The 20,154-nt window shown below is 42.4% G+C and overlaps 1 protein-coding gene across 5 annotated transcripts in view; it reads right to left on the reverse strand.

Moving 5' to 3' along the window:
* ZNF106 (zinc finger protein 106) overlaps positions 1–20,154 on the reverse strand; it is an 80,389-nt gene that overhangs the window by 52,651 nt on the left and 7,584 nt on the right. For 4 of the 5 annotated variants that reach the window (XM_031002224.3, XM_019010618.4, XM_019010617.4 and 1 more), the window contains exons 2-3: positions 8,779–8,864; positions 2,582–2,643 (exon numbers count right to left, since the gene is read on the reverse strand). In XM_031002224.3, the coding sequence (XP_030858084.1) occupies positions 2,582–2,643; positions 8,779–8,832 (116 nt within the window). In that variant the 5' untranslated portion in view covers positions 8,833–8,864. Of the gene's footprint in view, positions 1–2,581; positions 2,644–4,197; positions 4,336–8,778; positions 8,865–20,154 lie in introns of those variants that run through there. The other variant, XM_063698938.1, reaches the window with a different exon arrangement.

A 20,154-nucleotide genomic window follows, 5' to 3' on the forward strand; every position in this document is an offset into this window, starting at 1 on the left:
TCCCAGACGGGGTGGCAGCTGGGCGGAGGGGCTCCTCACTTCTCAAGACGGGGCGGCTGCCGGGCGGAGGGGCTCCTCACTTCCCAGACGGGGTGGCAGCTGGGCGGAGGGGCTCCTCACTTCTCAGACGGGGCGGCTGCCGGGCGGAGGGGCTCCTCACTTCCCAGACGGGGTGGCAGCTGGGCGGAGGGGCTCCTCACTTCTCAGACGGGGTGGCTGCCGGGCGGAGGGGCTCCTCACTTCTCAGACGGGGCGGTTGCCAGGCGGAGGGTCTCCTCACTTCTCAGACGGGGCGGCCGGGCAGAGACGCTCTTCACCTCCCAGACGGGGTCGCGGCCGGGCCGAGGCGCTCCTCACTTCTCAGACGGGGCAGCCAGGCAGAGACGCTCTTCACCTCCCAGACGGGGTTGCCGCCGGGCAGAGACGCTCCTCACTTCCTAGATGGGATGGCGGCCGGGAAGAGGCACTCCTCACTTCCCAGGTGGGATGGTGGCCGGGCAGAGACGCTCCTCACTTTCCAGACTGGGCAGCCAGGCAGAGGGGCTCCTCGCGTCCCAGACGATGGGCGGCCAGGCAGAGACGCTCCTCACTTCCCAGACGGGGTGGCAGCCGGGCAGAGGCTGCAATCTCGGCACTTTGGGGGGCCAAGGCAGGCGGCTGGGAGGTGGAGGTTGTAGCGAGCGGAGATCACGCCACTGCACTCTAGCCTGGGCGCCATTGAGCACTGAGTTAACGAGACTCCGTCTGCAATCCCGGCACCCTGGGAGGCCGAGGCTGGCGGATCACTCGCGGTTAGGAGCTGGAGACCGGCCCGGCCAACACAGCGAAACCCCGTCTCCACCAAAAAAATTCGAAAACCAGTCAGGCGTGGCGGCGCGCCTGCAATCGCAGGCACTCGGCAGGCTGAGGCAGGAGAATCAGGCAGGGAGGTTGCAGTGAGCCGAGATGGCAGCAGCACAGTCCAGCTTTGGCTCAGCATGAGAGGGAGACCGTGGAAAGGGGAGAGGGAGAGGGAGCCCGTGGAAAGGGGAGAGGGAGAGGGAGAGGGAGCTTTTTTTTTTTTTTTTTTTTTTTTGAGACAGGGTCTGGCTCTGTCACCAGGCTGGAGTGTGGTGGTGTGATTTTGGCTCACTGCAACCTCCACCTCCCAGGCTCAAGCATCCTCCCACCTCAGGCTGATGAGTAGCTGGGACTACAGGCACACACCACTATGCCCAGCTAATTTTGGGGGTTTTTTGTGGGGCAGGGGATAGAGACAGGTGATATGTTTTGGCTGTGTCCCCAACCAAATCTCACCTTGAATTGCAATAATCCTCACATGTCAAGGATAGGGCCAGGTGGAGATAACTGAATCATAGGGGCAGTTTCCCCCATACTGTTCTCATGGTAGTGAATAAGTCTCAGGAGATCTGATGGTTTTATAAATGGGAATTCCCCTGCACAAGCTCTCTTGCCTGCTGCCATGTAAGACGTAACTCTGCTCCTCATTCACCTTCTGCCATGATTGTGAGGCCTCCCTAGCTACGTGGAACTGTGAGTCAATTAAACCTCTCTTCTTTATAAATTACCCAGTCTCGGGTATGTCTTTATTAACAGCATGAGAATAGACTAATACAATGGGGTTTCCCCATGTTGTCCAGGTTGGTCTTGAACTCCTGGGCTCAAGCAATCTGCCTGGCTCAGTTTTCCAAAATGCTGGGATTACAGGCATCAGCCACTGCACCTGGCCTACATTTCATTTTTTAAAGGTGTCCACTTATTAGATTTCCTTTCCTTAAACATCTCAAGCTTCAAATCACAGAATAGCATTCTTCTTTTTTTTTGAGACAGGGTCTCACTGTGTCACCCAGGCTGGAGGGCAGTGGCGCAATCACAGCTCACTGTAGCCCGGACCTACCTAAGCTCAAGTGATTCTCCCAACCTTAGCCTCCTAAATAGCTGGGACCACAGGCTATTAGCTGCCACACCCACCTAATTTCTTTATTTGTAGAGACAAGGTCTTTCTACGTTGCCCAGGCTGGTCTCAAACTCCTGGGCTCAAGTAATCCTTCCACCCTGGGCTCCCAAAGTGTTGGGATTACAGGCGTGAGCCACTGCACCTGGCCAGCATTCTTAAATACATTTAAGGTTTATACTTCAATTCTGTTTATACCAATGAGATTCAGTGCTATGTAGCAGACTTTGGATGTCTCAGACAATTCCAGCAATACTAAACGTTTATGGCATGCAATAATTTGTAACACTGCTGAAGTAAAAATACAAAATGTCCTAGTTGCAAGGCTAGCATGTAGGAATGAGAAAGCTTACTAATGAGAGAGTTAGCTCATCCCAACTCACCTTTGTTGCAATCTACTTGATAGGGCTGCTGTGAATTCACACATTTGAGATGCCCAAAGGTATCAGAGTTTATCCCTTTTGAATGCCAAAAATCTACTATACTTGGTATTAATTCTAAAAGGTTGTTCTACGCCATAAGACAACATTTGCTTATGACGGATTACTGCAAAACAAACTGACAGGCACCATCATCACTCAGATCCACCCACATTCACAAACTTATGGAAGAGAGCAGTTCCCATACCTGCCCTTGAGGTTCTCAAGTTCCCTGTGATGCAACATGCTCCGCATGTGTTCGTCCATCTCCTTCAAAATAAAAGAAAGTAGATTAAAACTAAGCAGGATTGCTTTGAAAAAAAAAAAAACTCCTCTGTTCCTACTCAATCAAAAATTGGGGCTCAAACTCCTTACGTCAAAATGTGTTTGTGGTTATTCTCAATTTAATACTGAAATCAGTTCCTTAATAATTAACTGTGTTTTTTAATATATTTCATGTTTAAATAAAAAGAATTCTTAAAAAGACATATTTAAGTGGCTTTCCAAAAAGATTAGAAAGTATTATCTTTAGGAAGCAAAACACTTAAAAGTAAACTAAGTAGGTTAAATTCTATCCCATTATAAAGAATTTACTAAAGTTCATTTAAAAAAAAACCTTTCAAATCACTCAACTTTTCAACTATTTGGCTTCTTTTATCCACAGTTTCTCAAGAGTAAGCTACAACTCTTACTTTACCCATGTCTTGGACAGGGCCTAGCATATAGTCATCAATAAGCATTTGTTGAATGAACATAGATGGATACATCAATTCTAGATAGGAGTTACAAACGTAACAGAGCCTCTCTATGCTAGATAAGAAAGTTTTAAAAAAATACTTTGAACATAGCAGCTTAATCAATCCTTTATCTTCACTGTCCACTCCCTCACTTCCCCAGTGGATTTGTTTGGTTCCAATGAAAAGTTTGAACATTTATAGTAGGTTCCCTTCTTCCCATCCTTAGAGGGAAGAAAATATGTGGGAAAGCTGCCACTTAAAAACATGCACACGGCTGGGCGTGGTGGCTCACACCTGTAATCTCAGCACTTTGGGAGGCTGAGGTGGGCAGATCACGAAGTCAGGAGATCGAGACCATCCTGGCCAACATGATGAAACCCCGTCTCTACTAAAAATACAAAAATTAGCTGGGCGTGGCGGTGCGTGCCTATAGTCCCAGCTACTCAGGAGGCTGAGGCAGGAGAATCACTTGAACCCAGGAGGCAGAGGCTGCAGTGACCCGAGATTGTGCCACTGTACTCCAGCCTGGTGACAGAACGAGACTCTGTCTCAAAAAAAGAAAAAAGAAAAAAATATGCACACATGTACACATACACATACACAAAACTCAAAAAGCTATAAATGTCTATCCCTTTGTCACTCTACAGTGTATACAGCCAGTATGCCATAATTAAAGAATGGCTGTTCACATATATAATAATAAAGGGCTACTACACTTGTTGTGTTATTGCTATTTACTGCATTCCCTGTGAAGTCCCTCAAACATTTTCTCACTTGAACTGCAAAATACTGCCGAGGGAATATGATTAACTTCATGCTGAAGAATGCAGAGAAGTTAACTCGTTCATTCACCAAATATTTATCAAATTCTTATTATATGCCAAGAATAGAGCTAGGCATTGAAGGTTAAGTGTGAAAATATTCAGTCTTGGCCGGGCACAGTGGCTCATGCCTGTAATCCCAGCACTTTGGGAGGCTGAGGCGGGCAGATCATGAGGTCAGGAGTTTGAGACCAGCCTAGCTAACATGGTGAAACCCCATCTCTACTAAAAATACAAAATACAAAAAAAAAAAAAAAACCACTAACTGGGTTGGTGGTGAACGCCTGTAATCCCAGCTACTTGGGAGGCTAACGCAGGAGAATCGCTTGAACCCGGGAAGGCAGAGGTTGCCGTGAGCTGGTATCACGCCACCGCACTCCAGCCTGGGCAACAAGAGTGAGACTCTGTCTCAAAAAACAAACAAACAAACAAAATATTTAGTCTTGCCCTCTCAGAGTGACAAATAATCAAGTGGTCAAAGTGGGATTCAAACCCAGGCAGATCTGACACCAAAGCTAATGCTTCAAACACCATGTCACACTGTAAGCATTTGGTGCATTGAGATTTTTCATTATATACAGTTCATTTGTCAAAAACAATACAACACAACCCACTGTTACTTAAAGTTATCTACTATAGTGTGATAAACAGGGTTGTGATTCAAAACGCCTCTTTTTTTTTTTTTTTTTTTTTTTGAGACGGAGTCTCGCTCTTATCGCCCAGGCTGGAGAGCAGTGGCTCGATCTCGGCTCACGACAACCTCTGCCTCCAGGGTTTCAAGAGATTCTCCTGCCTCAGCCTCCTGAGTAGCCTCGATTACAGGCATGCGCCACTATGCCCAGCTAATTTTTTGTATTTTTAGTAGAGATGGGGTTTCACCATGTTGGCCAGGCTGGTCTCAAACTCCTGACCTCAGGTGATCCACCCGCCTCAGCCTCCCAAAGTTCTGAGATTACAGGCATGAGCCACTGTGCCCAGACAAAACACTTCTTTTAAATGGCAATTTTACTGAAGATGACCATCGTTTCCTTCCTAGCTCTACAGATGCTTCATAAGGAGAGAGTAGGCCAGGTACGGTGGCTCACGCCTATAATCCCAGCACTTTGGGAGGCCGAGGTGGGCGGATCAAAAGGTCAGGAGTTCGAGACCAGCCTGACCAACATGGTGATACCCCGTCTCTACTAAAAGTACAAAAATTAGCTGGGCATGGCAGCACGTGCCTGTAATCCCAGCTACTCAGAAGGCTGAGGCAGGAGAATCGCTTGAACCCAGGAGGCGGAGGTTGCAGTGAGCCAAGATCGCGCCATTGCACTCCAGCCTGGAGACAGAGCAAGACTCCGTCTCAAAAAAAATAAAAAATAAAAAAATAAGGAGAGAGTAGCTTTACACATTACCTCTTCTAGCCACAACTGACTGGCCGCTAACTAAAATTAACACTTGTGGACGTGAAAACTAAGACAAGTTAGTGACAGAATAGAATGAAAAACCCATTAATATACACATCTTCGGTGGGGCACGGTGGCTCACACCTATAATCCCAGCACTTTGGGAGACGGAGGTGGGTGGATCACCTGAGGTCAGGAGTTCGAGACCAGCCTGACCAACATGGTGAAACCCCATCTCTACTAAAAATACAAATTAGCTGGGCGTGGTGGCGCATGCCTGTAATCCCAGCTACTCAGGAGGCTGAAGCAGGAGGATCACTTGAACCCAGGAGGTGGAGGTTGCAGTGAGCCGAGGTCATGCCATTGCACTCCAGCCTGGGCGACAAGAGCAAAACGCCATCTAAAAAAAAAAATCTTCTCAAGTCCTGTTATTCAATGCTTCCTGTTATTCAATTCTTCCTTGATTTAGATGCTTACCAATATGCCTAATCCCCTTTACTTGAGCTAAATTTAAGTGAGTTCTGTTCCTTACAACAAAACCATTCCTGACCAAAACAGCATTCACTGAAATGGGTTTGTCTGACAAAAAAACTGATTCTTCTTACTATAAAAATGTTATCACCCACTAATAGTTTTAATGTGACTTTTGTTTTTTTAAAAGCACTTCACTAATCTTGTCCTAAAGTTACATGCAAAACCTTCTCCCATCCTGCTCCAAGGAATGAATGAAAACATTGAGACAACAGAGCTTTCAAAAATCATTAGAAAAAATTCAGACAGACATGGTGGCTCACACCTGTAAGCCCAGTACTTTGGAAGGTCGAGGTGGAAGGATCACTTGAGCCTAGGAGTTCAAGATCAGTGTGGGCAACCTAATAAGACATCATCCCTACAAAAAAAATTTTTTAATTAAAAAATAGCTGAACGTAGTGGCACATGCCTGTAGTCCCAGCTACTCAGGAGGCTGAGACGGGAGCATCACCTGAGCCTGGGACACAGAGGTTGCAGTGAGCTGAGATGGCTCCACTGCACTCCAGCCTAGACAGCAGGGTAAGACCCTGTCTCAAAATGAAACAAAACAACAACAAAAAAAAAAAAAAAAAAGAAAAAAAAGAAAGAAAGAAAAGAAAAAAGATCCACAGGCACAGGATTAAGGTAATAGTCCCAAATGCATTCCTTCTCATGTATTAGGCTTCTATTTAGGCCTTGTATATTAATCAGTATTATATTTTTAAAGGCTGGGTTGGTTGGAGGGGAGGGGGGACTCATGGTTAAACACATGTGGAAAACATTGAATAATACAAAAAATATGACCAGGTGTAGTGGCTCACACTTGAGGCCAGGAGTTCAAGACCGGCTGGGCAACATAGTAAGACTCCATCTCTATTATACACATATATTTAACTCCAGGGCTTCTCAGTATTTTATGTTAATGGGCCTCAGGATACTCAGGGATACCTTACACAGCTTTTCCCCATACTCAAGTCACTTAGAACCTTTTCTCCTCCATAGTTTATTTGGAGAAACCAGAGTTACACTAGTTTGGGAAATTGGAGACAAGCACGGCTTCAACATCAATTGTTCATAGTCCTATCTGAAAATAAGTATCAGTTACCCCTTCCAACTAACCCATTTTGTTACTTTCTTAAGTCATACCACTCACTTAAAGCAGGCCATTCCCTTGCTTTAAAAAAAAATAAAAAGGCAAAAAATAAAAATAAAAACTACAACCAGCTTTTCCTTTTTTTAAAAAAAAGGAAAATAAATAAAAACTACAATCAGCTTTTCCTAGGGCAGGATTAGATAATTCCAGCCCTTCATTTAACTTCATTATGATCATGGAAAAGTATGAAGAGATAAAAGTATGTTTGAAACCAGAGTAGAAGAGCCAGAAAGATTTAAAATGGCAAAATCACAAAATCATGATGTCACAAGATAGGGCTGCTATTCTATGAAACTCTGATATCACATCTCTGAGCAGCAGCCTTTCCATCTCACATCTTCTCCCTACCTCTGTCCAACGTGAAAGTAGTCATAAGGAATTCTGACTTATTGACAATTTGTATAAACCTTTATCAAATTTTTAAAACTAGAAGAGCATTCTTCTATTTTTGTAAACAGTAGCAGGTATATTATTAAACATGATTTTTAAATCTCACTAATTTTTCCATCACTAACAGAAATCTAGATAGAAAAAAAATAGTATCCACCCAAGTCTACTTGGTGGATCATAATCGACCCTTCAGTCTGGAATCCAACACTGTTTATCAACTGTCTTCACTTAATTACAAATTACAGTCCTGCTATTCCCAAGGCAAAACTGTTTTAATCAGATGAGCCTTCTTGCCAACTCCTAGAACTGTCATACTCCATTCCATTTGTCTCTGTACATGTTGTTCTCCTACCTAAAATATCTCTTCCTCATTTCTCCTAAACCATCGTTACTCTAGACACTTTTCAAAGTTTACCACTTCCACTCACACTTCCCTGGCTAACCTAGCCCATGATCCTCCCAGTTCTCTGCATTTCCAGTGACAATCAAGAGCATCTTAAAAGCAAATAAAAGAAATTCCTCAGTATTTAAACTAGCAGCACTACTCTGAAAGCAAATGATAAAGGCAGGTAAAGGCAAAAAGTGACACAAATTGCAGCCAGTTTTAGGTCCTAAAAAGATGTTTTGGCCGGACACAGTGGCTCATGCCTGTAATCCTAGCACTTTGACAGGCCCGAGGCAGGTGAAAAACCTGTGGTCAGGAGTTCAAGACCAGCCTGGGCAACATGGTGAAACCCTGTCTCTACTAAAAATACAAAAATCAGCCACACCCGGTAGCACATGCCTGTAATCCCAGTTACTTGGGAGGCTGAGGCAGGAGACTCACTTGAACTGCGGAGGCAGAGGTTGCAGTGAGCTGAGACTGCGCCACTGCACTCCAGTCTAGGCAACACACTTAAGTCTCCATTTCAAAAAAAAAGTTTTACTTTGAGCAACATCCCCACCTTGTGGACATCTAGGATATTAATACCATTTCTGCTGTGCTGCGCTTTTCACAAGCATAGGCATAAACAGATTGTAGGTACATATAATAGATGCTATATCCTTAGCTAATCAAAAAGTACATGATTTTAAAATTGCAGAAAGCAGTATAACTTCAAATAACCTTGGAATTTTAAGGTATCTTCCCTATAACTGGTTACTAAATTTCTGTGTCATCTAGTTTTGAATATGCTCAAATTCTGGATGGACAGAAGTTTAATAATACAGGTACTGGCTTTAGGAGGCAGTAACGAGAAAGAAACCAGTGGAATGAGACTATGGTTTAGGAAAGAAAAGAAGCATAAATAAGACACTGTCAAAGCTTTTCCTATTAATAACATGTCTATTAATATTAACAACATCTATTAGTAACATGTCTCTTTAAAAAATAGTCATAAAGCCTCAGATTCTCCCTCTTCCATTATTACCTTTTTTGAGCTGTACACGATGTGGCATAATATGCATTTTCGTTCTCGTACCATAGTGACCAGATCTGAAGCACTCAACGTCACACCTGCAATGAGGAAGTAACATTTAGTAACCTTTTCTCCTCAGTACCTTCTTACATTCATCTTCACATAACCAAAATTACAAGTCTTATCTTCCTCACCTCCACCTTGCTCCTCCCCCAGATCTTTCCGTTTCCAGGTGCATAGGGTAAACATTTTGGGAGCCATCCTTGATCCTTCTTTTTCACCCCATGACCACCCTCATTAGGAAATTGTCAGACCTACCTTGATATATAGCCAAATTCCAACACTTCTCACCACCCAGCACATCTATCATCCCACACCGCATTACCCTACTACTGAAACGACTCCTTCCTTCTGCTCTTGTCCTCTCACAGCTGATTCTCAAAACAGTGTTTTGAGAGTAGCCAAAGATTCTTAGAATAAGATTCTTTTAAAGTTTAATTCAGAATGGACAGGCGCAGTGGCTCACGCCTGTAATCCCAGCATTTTGGGAGGCCGATGCGGGCAGATCACGAGGTCAGGAGTTAGAGACCAGCCTGGCCAACATGGTGAAACCCCGTCTCTACTCAAAATACATAAATTAGCTGGGCGTGGTGGCAGGTGCCTGTAATACCAGCTACTCAGGAGGCTAAGGCAGAATTGCTTGAACCCAAGAGCGGAGGTTGCAGTGAGCCGAGATTGCACCACGGCACTCCAGCCTGGGCGACAGAGCAAGACTCTGTCTTTTAAAAAAAAAAAAAAAAAAAAAAAAAACAAGTTTAAGTTAGAACATATACAGGTTGAAAATTCCAAATCTAAAAATCTGAAATCTGAAATCTGAAATGATCCAAAACCGGAAACTTTTTGGGTGTCAACATGATGCTCAAAGGAAATGCCCACTGGAGCAGTTTAGATTTGGAATGTTCCGATTTGGGATGTTCAGCCAGTAAGTATGCAAATATTCCAAGATCCGAAAAAATCTGAACTCCACAACACTTTTGGTCCCAAGCATTTCGGATAAAGGAACTCAACCTGCATGTAATTCCTCTGCTCAGAATTTCCCAATGGCGTCCATTTCACTCACAGAAAACCTAGTCTTTGCCATGGCTACAATATCTGTTTCTCTCTTCCTCTCCAAATCATTCGCATGCCCTCCCGTTCTTCCTCTATCATTCTAGTGCACTCGCATTCCCCTCGTTGCTATTCTTTGTTCACATCACAGATCCTCCCACCTTAGCACCTCTACATTTTCTGTTCTCTGCCTGGAATATTCTTCCTTAAAAAGTCCTTATGGTTCCCGTGGCTCATTCATTTCCATCAGGTATCTAAAATATTGCCTTATGGGAGAGGCCCTGCCTAACCCTCTACATAATATTGCACTTTCTGACACCCCACCTCTCCACATAGTTCCAGTTTCTCTATTCCCCTATTAACCTGCTTAATTTTTTATAGCACTGTGGTAGATCATGTTTCCATAGAAGGCCTCAACAATATCTGCTACCCCATGTGCTCTTTTGCAATGTGATCTTGCCACCATCCATGAAAAGGTGGATGGAGTCTGTTTCCCCTCCCTGTGAACTATTTTGATCAATAAAATGTGGCAGAAGTGATGCTGTATAACTTAAGAGGCTGGGCTTTCAGAAATCTGTACCTTCTGCCTCTGCCCACTTGTTACACTCCCTCTTGAAAGCCAGCCACTGTGCTGTGAGAAGCCAAAGCCACAGGGAAAGGCCAGGTAAAAAAAGAACTGAGGCCCCCACTGAGTACCCAAACAACAAGCAGGACCAACTGACAGCCAGAAGCGTGAGCCATCTTGGGGGCTCCAGGTCCAGCCACCAATCAGAGACCCCCAAGTGAGACCAATACATACACCATCCAGATAAGCCCTCTTCAACCCAGAGAATTGTGAGACACAATACAAGAGTTGTTTTAAGCCAGGAAATTTTGGAATAGTTTATGAACAAGTGATATCTGGAACATTATCTTTTACTACCTGACATAGTATGTATTTGTTATTCTCTGTCTCTGCCAATTAAAATTTAAAATCCGTGAGAAAAAGGACTTTGCATATTTTGTTCGCTAGTATAGTTCAGTCTAGCACTTAGAACAGTATATGACATATCATAAGGAATTCAAAAGTATCTGTCGATTATTCCAAATGGAACTATCCATCTTGGGTTACTAAATGTGAGTTTAGTAACTGAGCTGAGTAAATAGTAGGGTTTGAGGCCAGGCACAGTGGCTCACACCTGTAATCACAGCACTTTGGGAGGCTAAGGTGGTAGGATCACTTGAGGACAGGAGTTCAACACCAGTCTGGGCAACATAGTGTCTCTACAAAAAATGAAAGAATTAGCTGGGTACTATGGCTCATGCCTGTAATCCCAGCTACTTGGGAGGCACAGCAAGGAGGATTCCTTGAGCCCAGGAGTTTGAGGTTATAATGAGCTATGATTGTGCCACTGTACCTCACCCTGGGCAAGAGTGAGGCTCTCTATAAAAAAAAGAAAGAAAGAAAGAAAGAAAATACCAAGGGTTTAGATTAAGACTCAACAATGGTTTACTCTTTCATAATCCTCTAGCACTAGCACACTTTCCTCAAGTCCCTGCTAGAGATGCTCTATATGAAATTTTAAATCTACTCCCCAAGCAGCATTGTTCCTTCTTCTACAGAAAACATCAGGCTCTAATAGATCTGCTTCCTCATTTGGGGTACACTCCTTAGGAAATTTTAAAACTGCGACATAATGAGGTTACAAACGACCATAGTTTAATCTGTAACTCTTAGATAATATGGCAGAAGGACCAATGAAAGAGGCCTAAGGTTCTCCACTCCTCTGATTACTCGGCAGTTTTCTTGCCATGCAACCCACTTCATAATATTACTGAATGCCTAAATAATTTTATTCAATAATAAAGTTCAGGCCAGGCATGGTGGCTCATGCCTATAATCCCAGCACTTTGGGAGGCCGAGGTGGGTGGATAACTTGAGGTCAGGAGTTCAAGACCAGCCTGGCCAACATGTCTCTATTAAAAATACAAAAATTAGCTGGGTATGGTGGCACGTGCCTGTAATCCCAGCTACTCGGGAGGCTGAGGCAGGAGAATCGCTTGAACCCAGGAGGCAGAGGTTGCAGTGAGCCGAGATAACACCCCTGCACTCTAGCCTGGGCGACACAGCGAGACTCTGTCTCAAAAAATAAAAATAAAAAATAAAATTCAAAACACTAAAGTAAGATTATGGGGTAAAAATATGAACATTTAAGAAAGCTGAATGTCAATTAGCTACCAAAACAAAGAAATATACCTTTGTGGATAGGTACAGTATTATTTATACTTTCCATATTACTAATAATCTCTTAAATCTCAAACAGAAACGTTAAGTGCTACAGCATACTACTTCTAACTGCTTTATAATGTAACATCGACTTCAACTTTAATTACTACTTACATGCGTTATTTTGTTACTTCGTTCAACAAATATTTATTGAGCACTAAGCCCTATTCTAAGGGTTGGAGAAATTGGTAAAGATACGTCCAGAAATGTTTTAAATTGTGCTTCCAATTATTAACCACCAAAGCAAAACAGGAAAAAGAAACTTAGAAGCAATAAAGTCAGTAAAAGAGTGTGACTCTCTGGTAGAAATTATAGCAGTTACTGTGGAGTTTTTATATATTTACTTGGTTGAAAACCAAGCACTAAAATACAAACTGTGTTTTTATTTGACAAAGCCAACAACATCAATCCCTAGTAAATGGATAAAAAAAAAAAGCCATATAGTATAATAGAAATACTCTATATCAACGTTTTAACCAAAGTCTCCCTCTTTTTAGTTATTTTTTCCTTTCACAAGCTCATTTCTAATCTGCATGTATTAAGAATACTCATTTTCATTTTCTTAAAAAATCAAAATATAACTGCCAGCAAAGTATTCAATCGATAAGGAAGATTTAGTATTTAAACCCTGAGGTGACATGATTCCAGGCAAAGTAACTTTAGTTTATATATTCTTAAATTGGGTAAATACATAAATTCCATTAAGCTTTCTGAAATACTGTAATTAGCCCAGTCTTCTAGATGGGAACCACTGCTCTTTTTAAAGGCCTTGACAAAGACTAGAAGCCAAGGAAATACAAACCATCCAACTCTGTGATCTCAACCAAGGTGACTGAGAAGTGACAAACTACAAGTAAGTAAATAAGGAATCCAAACCTACTGCCATCCTCACTTTCGTCACCTTACACTGGTTTTCACCATGTTGGCCAGCTGATCAAGAACTGACCTCAGGTGATCCACCAGCCTCGGCCTCCCAAAGTGCTGGGATTACAGGCGTGAGCCACCAAGCCCAGCTTCATCTCATTGTTAACAGTACATTTAGTAATCTTTATCCATTTTGTATATGTATATATTCATAAAGTGGATCATCATAAAGGTCTTCATCCTCAGTCTTCACATTGAGTACACCAAGGAGGAAGCAGGGGAGGGGTTGGTCTTGCTGTCTCAGGGGTAGCAGAGGCAGAGAAAAATCTGTGTATAAGTGGACCTGCGAACCGCAAACCTGTGCGGTTCAAGGGTCAACTGTATACTTTGTCTTCCTTAAGATTTCCTTAATAATAATATCTTTTCTCTAGCTTACTTTAAGGATACAGTATACAACATATATAACATGCAAAATATGTGTTAATTAACTCATGTTATCAGTAAGGCTGCTAGTCAACAATAAACTATTAGTAGTTAAGTTTTGGGGGAGTCAAAAGCTATAGATGGATTATTGACTTCACAGGGTATCGGTGCCCCCAACCCTTGAGCTGTTCAAGGGTCAACTGTATTTTTCTTTATCAGTCTATCTATGGGTTTGTTAATATTATTAATCTTTTCGAAGAACCAGTTTTGTCTATTGTCTTTTTCTAATTCTTAATTTCTACTGCTGTCTTTATTACCTTTCATTTTACATACATTGGGTTTATTTTGTTCTTCATTTACTAGCTTCTTAAGGTAGAACTTGAGGTCAAGTCTTTAGGCCTTTTTTCTTTTCCAATAAATATATTTAAACCCATAAACTTCTCTGTAAGCACTGCTTTAGTGGCATCCCACATTTTTTAGTACTTTTTAATAAACACTTTATTTTAGAATTGTTTTAGATTTATAGAAAAGTGGCAAAGATAGAGATAGTATAGTTTCCATATACCCCACGTCTAGTTTCCCATATTAACATCTTTCATTTGGCCAGGTCAGTAGCTCACGTCTGTAATCCCAGCACTTTGGGAGGATGGCTTGAAGCCAGGAATTCAAGACCAGGCTGGTCAACACAGCAAAATTCGTGTATCCACAAAAAAATTAAAAATTATCCAGGTTGCTCAGGTGTGGTGGCTCATGCCTGTAATCCCAACGCTTTGGGAGGCTGAGGCAGGTGGATCACCTGAGGTCAGGAGTTCCAAGACCAGCGTGACCAACATGGTGAAACCCCATCTCTACTAAAAAGAAAAAAATTAGCTGGGCTTGATGGCAAGCACCTGTAATCCCAGCTACTCAGGAGGCTGAGGCAGGAGAGTCACTTGAACCTGAGAGGTGGAGGTTGCAGTGAGCCAAAATCGGGCCACTGCACTCCAGCCTGAGCAACAAGAGTGAAACTCAGCCTCAAAAAAAAAAAAAAAAAAAAAAAACTTACATTAGTGTGTTACATTTGTCACAATTAACAAACCAATATTGATACACTGTTATTTATTTATTTATTTATTTGAGACAGAGTCTCACTCTGTTGCCCAGGCTGGAGTGCAGTGGTGCTACCTCAGCTCACTGCAACCTCTGTAACCTCCGCCTGAAACTACGTCTCAAAAAAAAAAAAAACAAAAATCTTACATCAGAATGTTACATTTGTCACAATTAACAAACCAATATTGATACATCGTTATTTATTTTATTTTTTGAGACAGAGTCTCACTCTGTTGTCCAGGCTGGAATGCAATGGCACAATCTTGGCTCACTGCAACCTCCGCCTCCTGGGTTCAAGCAATTCTCCTGCCACAGCCTCCTAAGTAGCTGGGACTACAGGCACCCGCCACCACGCCCCGCTAATTTTTGTATTTTTAGTAGAGATGGAGTTTCACCATATTGGCCAGGTTGGTCTCAAACTCCTGACCTTGTGATCCACCCGCCTCGGCCTCCCAAAGTGTTGGGATTACAGGCATGAGCCACCGTGCCCAGCCTGATACACTGTTATTATGGAAGCCATATTTTATTCAGATGTCCTCTTTTTCTTTCTTTCTTTTTTTTTTTTTTTTGAGACGCAGTCTTGCTCTGTCTCCCAGGCAGGAGTGGAGTGGCATGATCTCAGCTCACGGCAACCTCCGCCTCCCAGGTTCAAGCAATTCTACTGCCTCAGCCTCCCGAGTAGCTTTACAGGCACCTGCCACCACGCCCAGCTAACTTTTGTGTTTTTAGTAGAGACGGGGTTTCACCATGTTGGCCAGGCTGGTCTGGAACTCCTGACCTCAGGCAATCTGCCGTCCTTGGCCTCTGAAAGTGCTGGGATTACAGTGTGAGCCACCATGCCCAGCCCAGATGTCCTCATTCTTTACCTCCTACCTTTTTTCTCTTCCAGCATGTCATAGAGGATACCAAATTACATTTAGTCATCATTTCTCCTTTGGCTCCCCTTGGCCATGACAGTTACCCCACAAATTTTGATGTTGTATTTTCATTATCATTCAGTTCAAAGTACTTTCTAATTTCTCTTGTGATTTCTTCCTCGACTCACAGATTATTTAGAAGATTCACTGAATTTCCAAATACTTGTGGCCTTTTACACATCTTGGTTTCTAATTTAATCTTATTAAGAGGCTAGGAGTTACGACTCACGTCTATAATCCCAGTACTTTGGGAGGCCGAGGTGGGTGGATCACCTGAGGTCAGGAGTTCGAGACCAGCCTGGCCAACATGGTGAAACCCCGTCTCTACTAAAAACACAAAAATTAGCCGGGCGTGGTGGTGGGCACCTGTAATCCCAGCTATTTGGGAGGTTGAGGCAGGAGAATAGCTTGAACCCGGGAGGCAGAGGTTGCGGTGAGCTGAGATCATGCCATTGCACTCCAGCCTAGGCTACAAGATCGAAACTGTCTCAAAAAAAAAATTAATTAATAATAATTTTATTACAGTCAAAGAACACATACTATATTATTTTAATCCTTTCAACTATACTGAGAATTATAGCCCAGCATCTGGTTTATATATACACTTGGGGGAAAAAAGTATATTCTGCAGTTGTTGTGTGGAAATCATTTATATTGATGTTTTTTTTAAAGACAGGGTCTCGGCCAGGCATAGTGGCTCACGCCTGTAATCCTAGCACTTTGGGAGGCCAAGGCGGGCAGATCACCAGAGGTCAGGAGTTTGAGACCAGCATGGCCAACATGGCAAAACCCCATCTCTACTAATAATATAAAAATTAGCCTGGTGTGGTGGCAGGAGCCTATAATCCCAGCTACTCGGGAGGCTGAGGCAGGAGAATCGCTTGAACCTGGGGAGTAGAGGTTGCAGTGAGCCGAGATAGCGCCACTTCATTCCAGCCTCAGCAAAAGGGCAAAACTCCATCTCAATAAATAAATAAATAAAAATAAATAAAGACACAGTCCCACTCTGTCACCCACGCTGGAGTGCCATAACACAAACATGGCTCACTGCAGCCTCAACCTTCTAGGTTCAAGCAATCTTTCCTACATCAGCCTCCCAAGTAGCTGGGACCATGGGCACATGCCACCACGCTGGGCTAATGGTTTTATTTTGAACAGATTGGGTCTTTTCATGTTGGACAGGCTAGTCTTGAACTCCAGGGCTCAAGCAATCTTCCCACCTCGGCCTCCCAAAATCTATACTAATTTTTGTTGTTGTTATCATTGAAAGAAGAATGTTCAAATCTCTCTGATAGTGAATTGTCTATTTATTCCTTTAGTTGTATCCATTTTTGCTTCATGTATTTTGAAGCGCTGATATCAGGCACAAGCATAGTTATAACTGTTACATCTTTCTCATGAACTGACCTTTTATTGTTATGAAATGATCCCTTTAACTCTGGTGATACTTTTTATACTGAAGTCTATTTTATCTGATATAAATATAACCACTCTAGGCTTCTTATGCTACTTTGTATGATCTTTTTCCATGCATTTGCTTTTAGCCATTTTGTCTTTATGCATTAAATCAGTGTATATTTCATTAAAATCAATGAAGTTATTAATATAGTTGAATTAGATCTACTATTTTATTATTTATAGCTCCTCTATTTTTGTTCAGTTATACCTGTTTCTGTCTTGTTTGGATTATTCACTTTAATTTTTCTACTAGTTTTTTTTTTAGCAACACTTCTTTGCATGATTATATTTTCCCCCCAGTGGTTGCTTTTAGGAATTCCAACATATATCTTTACCATTATATTCTTTACTGTGTTAAAAAGTACCACTGGCCGGGCATGGTGGCTCACGCCTGAAATCCTAGCACTTTGGGAGGCCAAGGCAGGAGGATCACCTGAGGTCAGGAGTTTGAGACCAGCCTGGCCAACAAGGTGAAACCATGTCTCTACTGAAAATACAAAAATTAGCTGGGCGTGGTGGCAGGCACCTGTACTCCCAGCTACTTGGGAGGCTAAGGCAGGAGAATCACTTGAACCCAGGAGGCAGAGGTTGCAGTGAACAGAGATGGCGCCACTGCACTCCAGCCTGAATGACAAGAATGAAACTCTGTCTCAAAAAAAAAAAAAAAGTACCACTACAGGTAATATGTAAAAACCCTGCAACCATATAGGCCCATTTACCCTCACCCATCATCCCATGCTTTATGGGATATGTTTTATATCTACCATAAGAAATGAACCCCCAAGATGATGCTTTTTTGTGCTATAGTAATTTTTTTAAGAAATGAAAAAGAAAGTTTTAAAATATCTACCCAGATATTTACAAGTTCTAACCTTCATTGTTTTCTGAAGATTCAACTTTCCATCTGGTGTCATTTCCCTACAGCCTGAAGAACTTCTTTTAGCATTTCTTATAGTGCAGATCTACTAGCAATAAATTATCTGACAATATCTTTATTTCATATTCTTTCTCTCTTTTTTTTTTTTTTTGAGACAAGAGTCTTGCTCTGTCACCCAGGCTGGAGTGCAGTGTTGCCACCTCAGCTCACTGTAACCTCCACCTCCTGGGTTCAAGCGATTCTCCCGCTTCAGCCTCCCAAGTACCTGGGATTACAGGTACCAGCTAATCATGCCTGGCTAATTTTTTTGTATTTTTAGTAGAGATGGGGTTTCACCATGTTGGCCAGGCTGGTCTCAAACTCCTGACCTCTGGTCATCACCCGCATCAACCTCCCAAAGTGTTGGGATTACAGGAGTGAGCCACTACACCCGGTCCCATATTCTTTCTTGAAGGCTACTCTGCTGAATCTGAAATTCTGGGCTGACATGTTTTTTCCTTCAGCACTTTAAAGATTCTCTATTCGCTTCTGACCTCCACTGTTTCTGATGATTCATCAGTGGTAAACAGAATTCTCTCTCTGTATCTAATGTGTTGTTTTCTTTGCTGTTTTCTAGATTTTTCCTTTTGTCTGTCAATAGTTTAACTATAAGGCACCCACCAAATTTGGGAAATTTTCAGCCATTAAATTTTTAAATATATTTTTCTTCCTCATTGTTTTTCTTCTCCCTCCCAGATTTCAATTAAATGTGCTGAGTTTTTAAAATATTGATCCCAGGTCACTGAGGATGTATTTCTTTTTCCCTCCCACTCTTTCTTCAACTTTAATTTCAAGGATGCTTTCCTCTGTCATCTCCATTCTTCCAGTAAGCCCCATCCAGTTTAAATTTTTATTTCAGATATCATATTTTTCAGTTCTAGAATGTCTATTTAGTTATCTTAGTTTCACACTCATTCTTTATGAATACATTTTCCTTTATATCATTTTTATTTCCTTTACTAATACATAGTTATAAAAGTTTAAAATCATTTCCTGCTAATCCCAACATTTAAGCATTTTAAGGTCTCTTTCTAGAGTGTCATTTAGCTTGAGAATAGGTTACATTTTCCTGTTTCTTTGTATATGAGTAGTTTTGGAATATATCCTGGATATTTTGAATGTTATATTACAGCAACTCTGGAGTCCTTTATATTCCTCCAAAGAGTATTGACTTTTGTTTTTTTACTTTTGTTTTCATAGTATCTAACTTGATTAACTCAAACTACAAATCTGTCTCTTAGGCAATAGATGAAATCTCCAGTTTTTTTTTTTTTTTTTTTGAGATGGAGTCTCACTCTGTCACCCAGGCTGGAGTGCAGTGGCACAATCTCAGCTCACTGCAAGCTCCACCTCCCGGGTTCAAGCAATTCTCCTGCCTCAGCCTCCTGAGTAGCTGGGATTACAGGCATGTGCCACCACGCCTGGCTAATTTTTTTGTATTTTTAGTAGAGATGGGGTTTCACCATATTGGCCAGGCTGGTCTTGAACTCCTGACCTTGTGATCCACCCACCTCGACCTCCCAAAGTGCTGGGATTACACGTGTGAGCCACCGCGCCCGGCGAAATCCTCAGTTATTTCATCCTCAGCTGGGCTTCTTTGGAGTCTGCTCCACATATGCATAATTCAGCAGTCTGCCAAGGTTTGGGCAGAGTTTATTCACAGAGTCTGATGCTTCTCCTCTCTCTCTGCTTTCCAGGATTCTCCTCTCACTTCCCAACAGCTGTAGTTGCTTGAGCTTTATCTTCTGGTTCTTCAGGCCACAAAGACTAAAGTTTACTATTGGAATTTTAAGCACCCTACATGACATAGATCAGGGCCTGCCCTAAAGTTAGAAGCCATGAAAATGGGAAATTACTCAAAGTAGTCCCATTCTTGTGTTAACTCCCCTCTAGAATCTGCCTGGTTTTTTTGTAACTCTCCAGTAGATTTTACTGGTTTTATGTATTTCCATCCAGATGTAATAATAGTTGTTATCTGTGGGGGCGTTGGCCAGGAGGAGCTTACTCAGCCTATGACCAGAACAGGACTCTCATGTTTGCACTTTTGAGAGCCACCAGCCTCTTCGAATGGCTCCAAGCAATGCTCAAGCAGGACAGACTGATCAAAGAAGACATATCCTCCATCATGCGATGGAGTAGGAGGCCCTAGGTTTAGTGACAAAGTCTGCTGGGACCTGGGTGACTCTTGAATAGCAGCTGTTCATAAGGTGGCTCGGCATTCCAGCCTACCTCAATTTTATGGTGCCTCCATCTAAACATACACATACATGGTTTGCTCAACCATACACTGAAAAAACTATTCTCATGCATGCTTATGTTTTATGCCTTTGTCCCTCACTATTAAAAGC

The sequence above is a fragment of the Gorilla gorilla genome, chromosome 16, assembly GCF_029281585.2.
Source record: "Gorilla gorilla gorilla isolate KB3781 chromosome 16, NHGRI_mGorGor1-v2.1_pri, whole genome shotgun sequence".
NCBI classification, from domain to species: domain Eukaryota; kingdom Metazoa; phylum Chordata; class Mammalia; order Primates; family Hominidae; genus Gorilla; species Gorilla gorilla.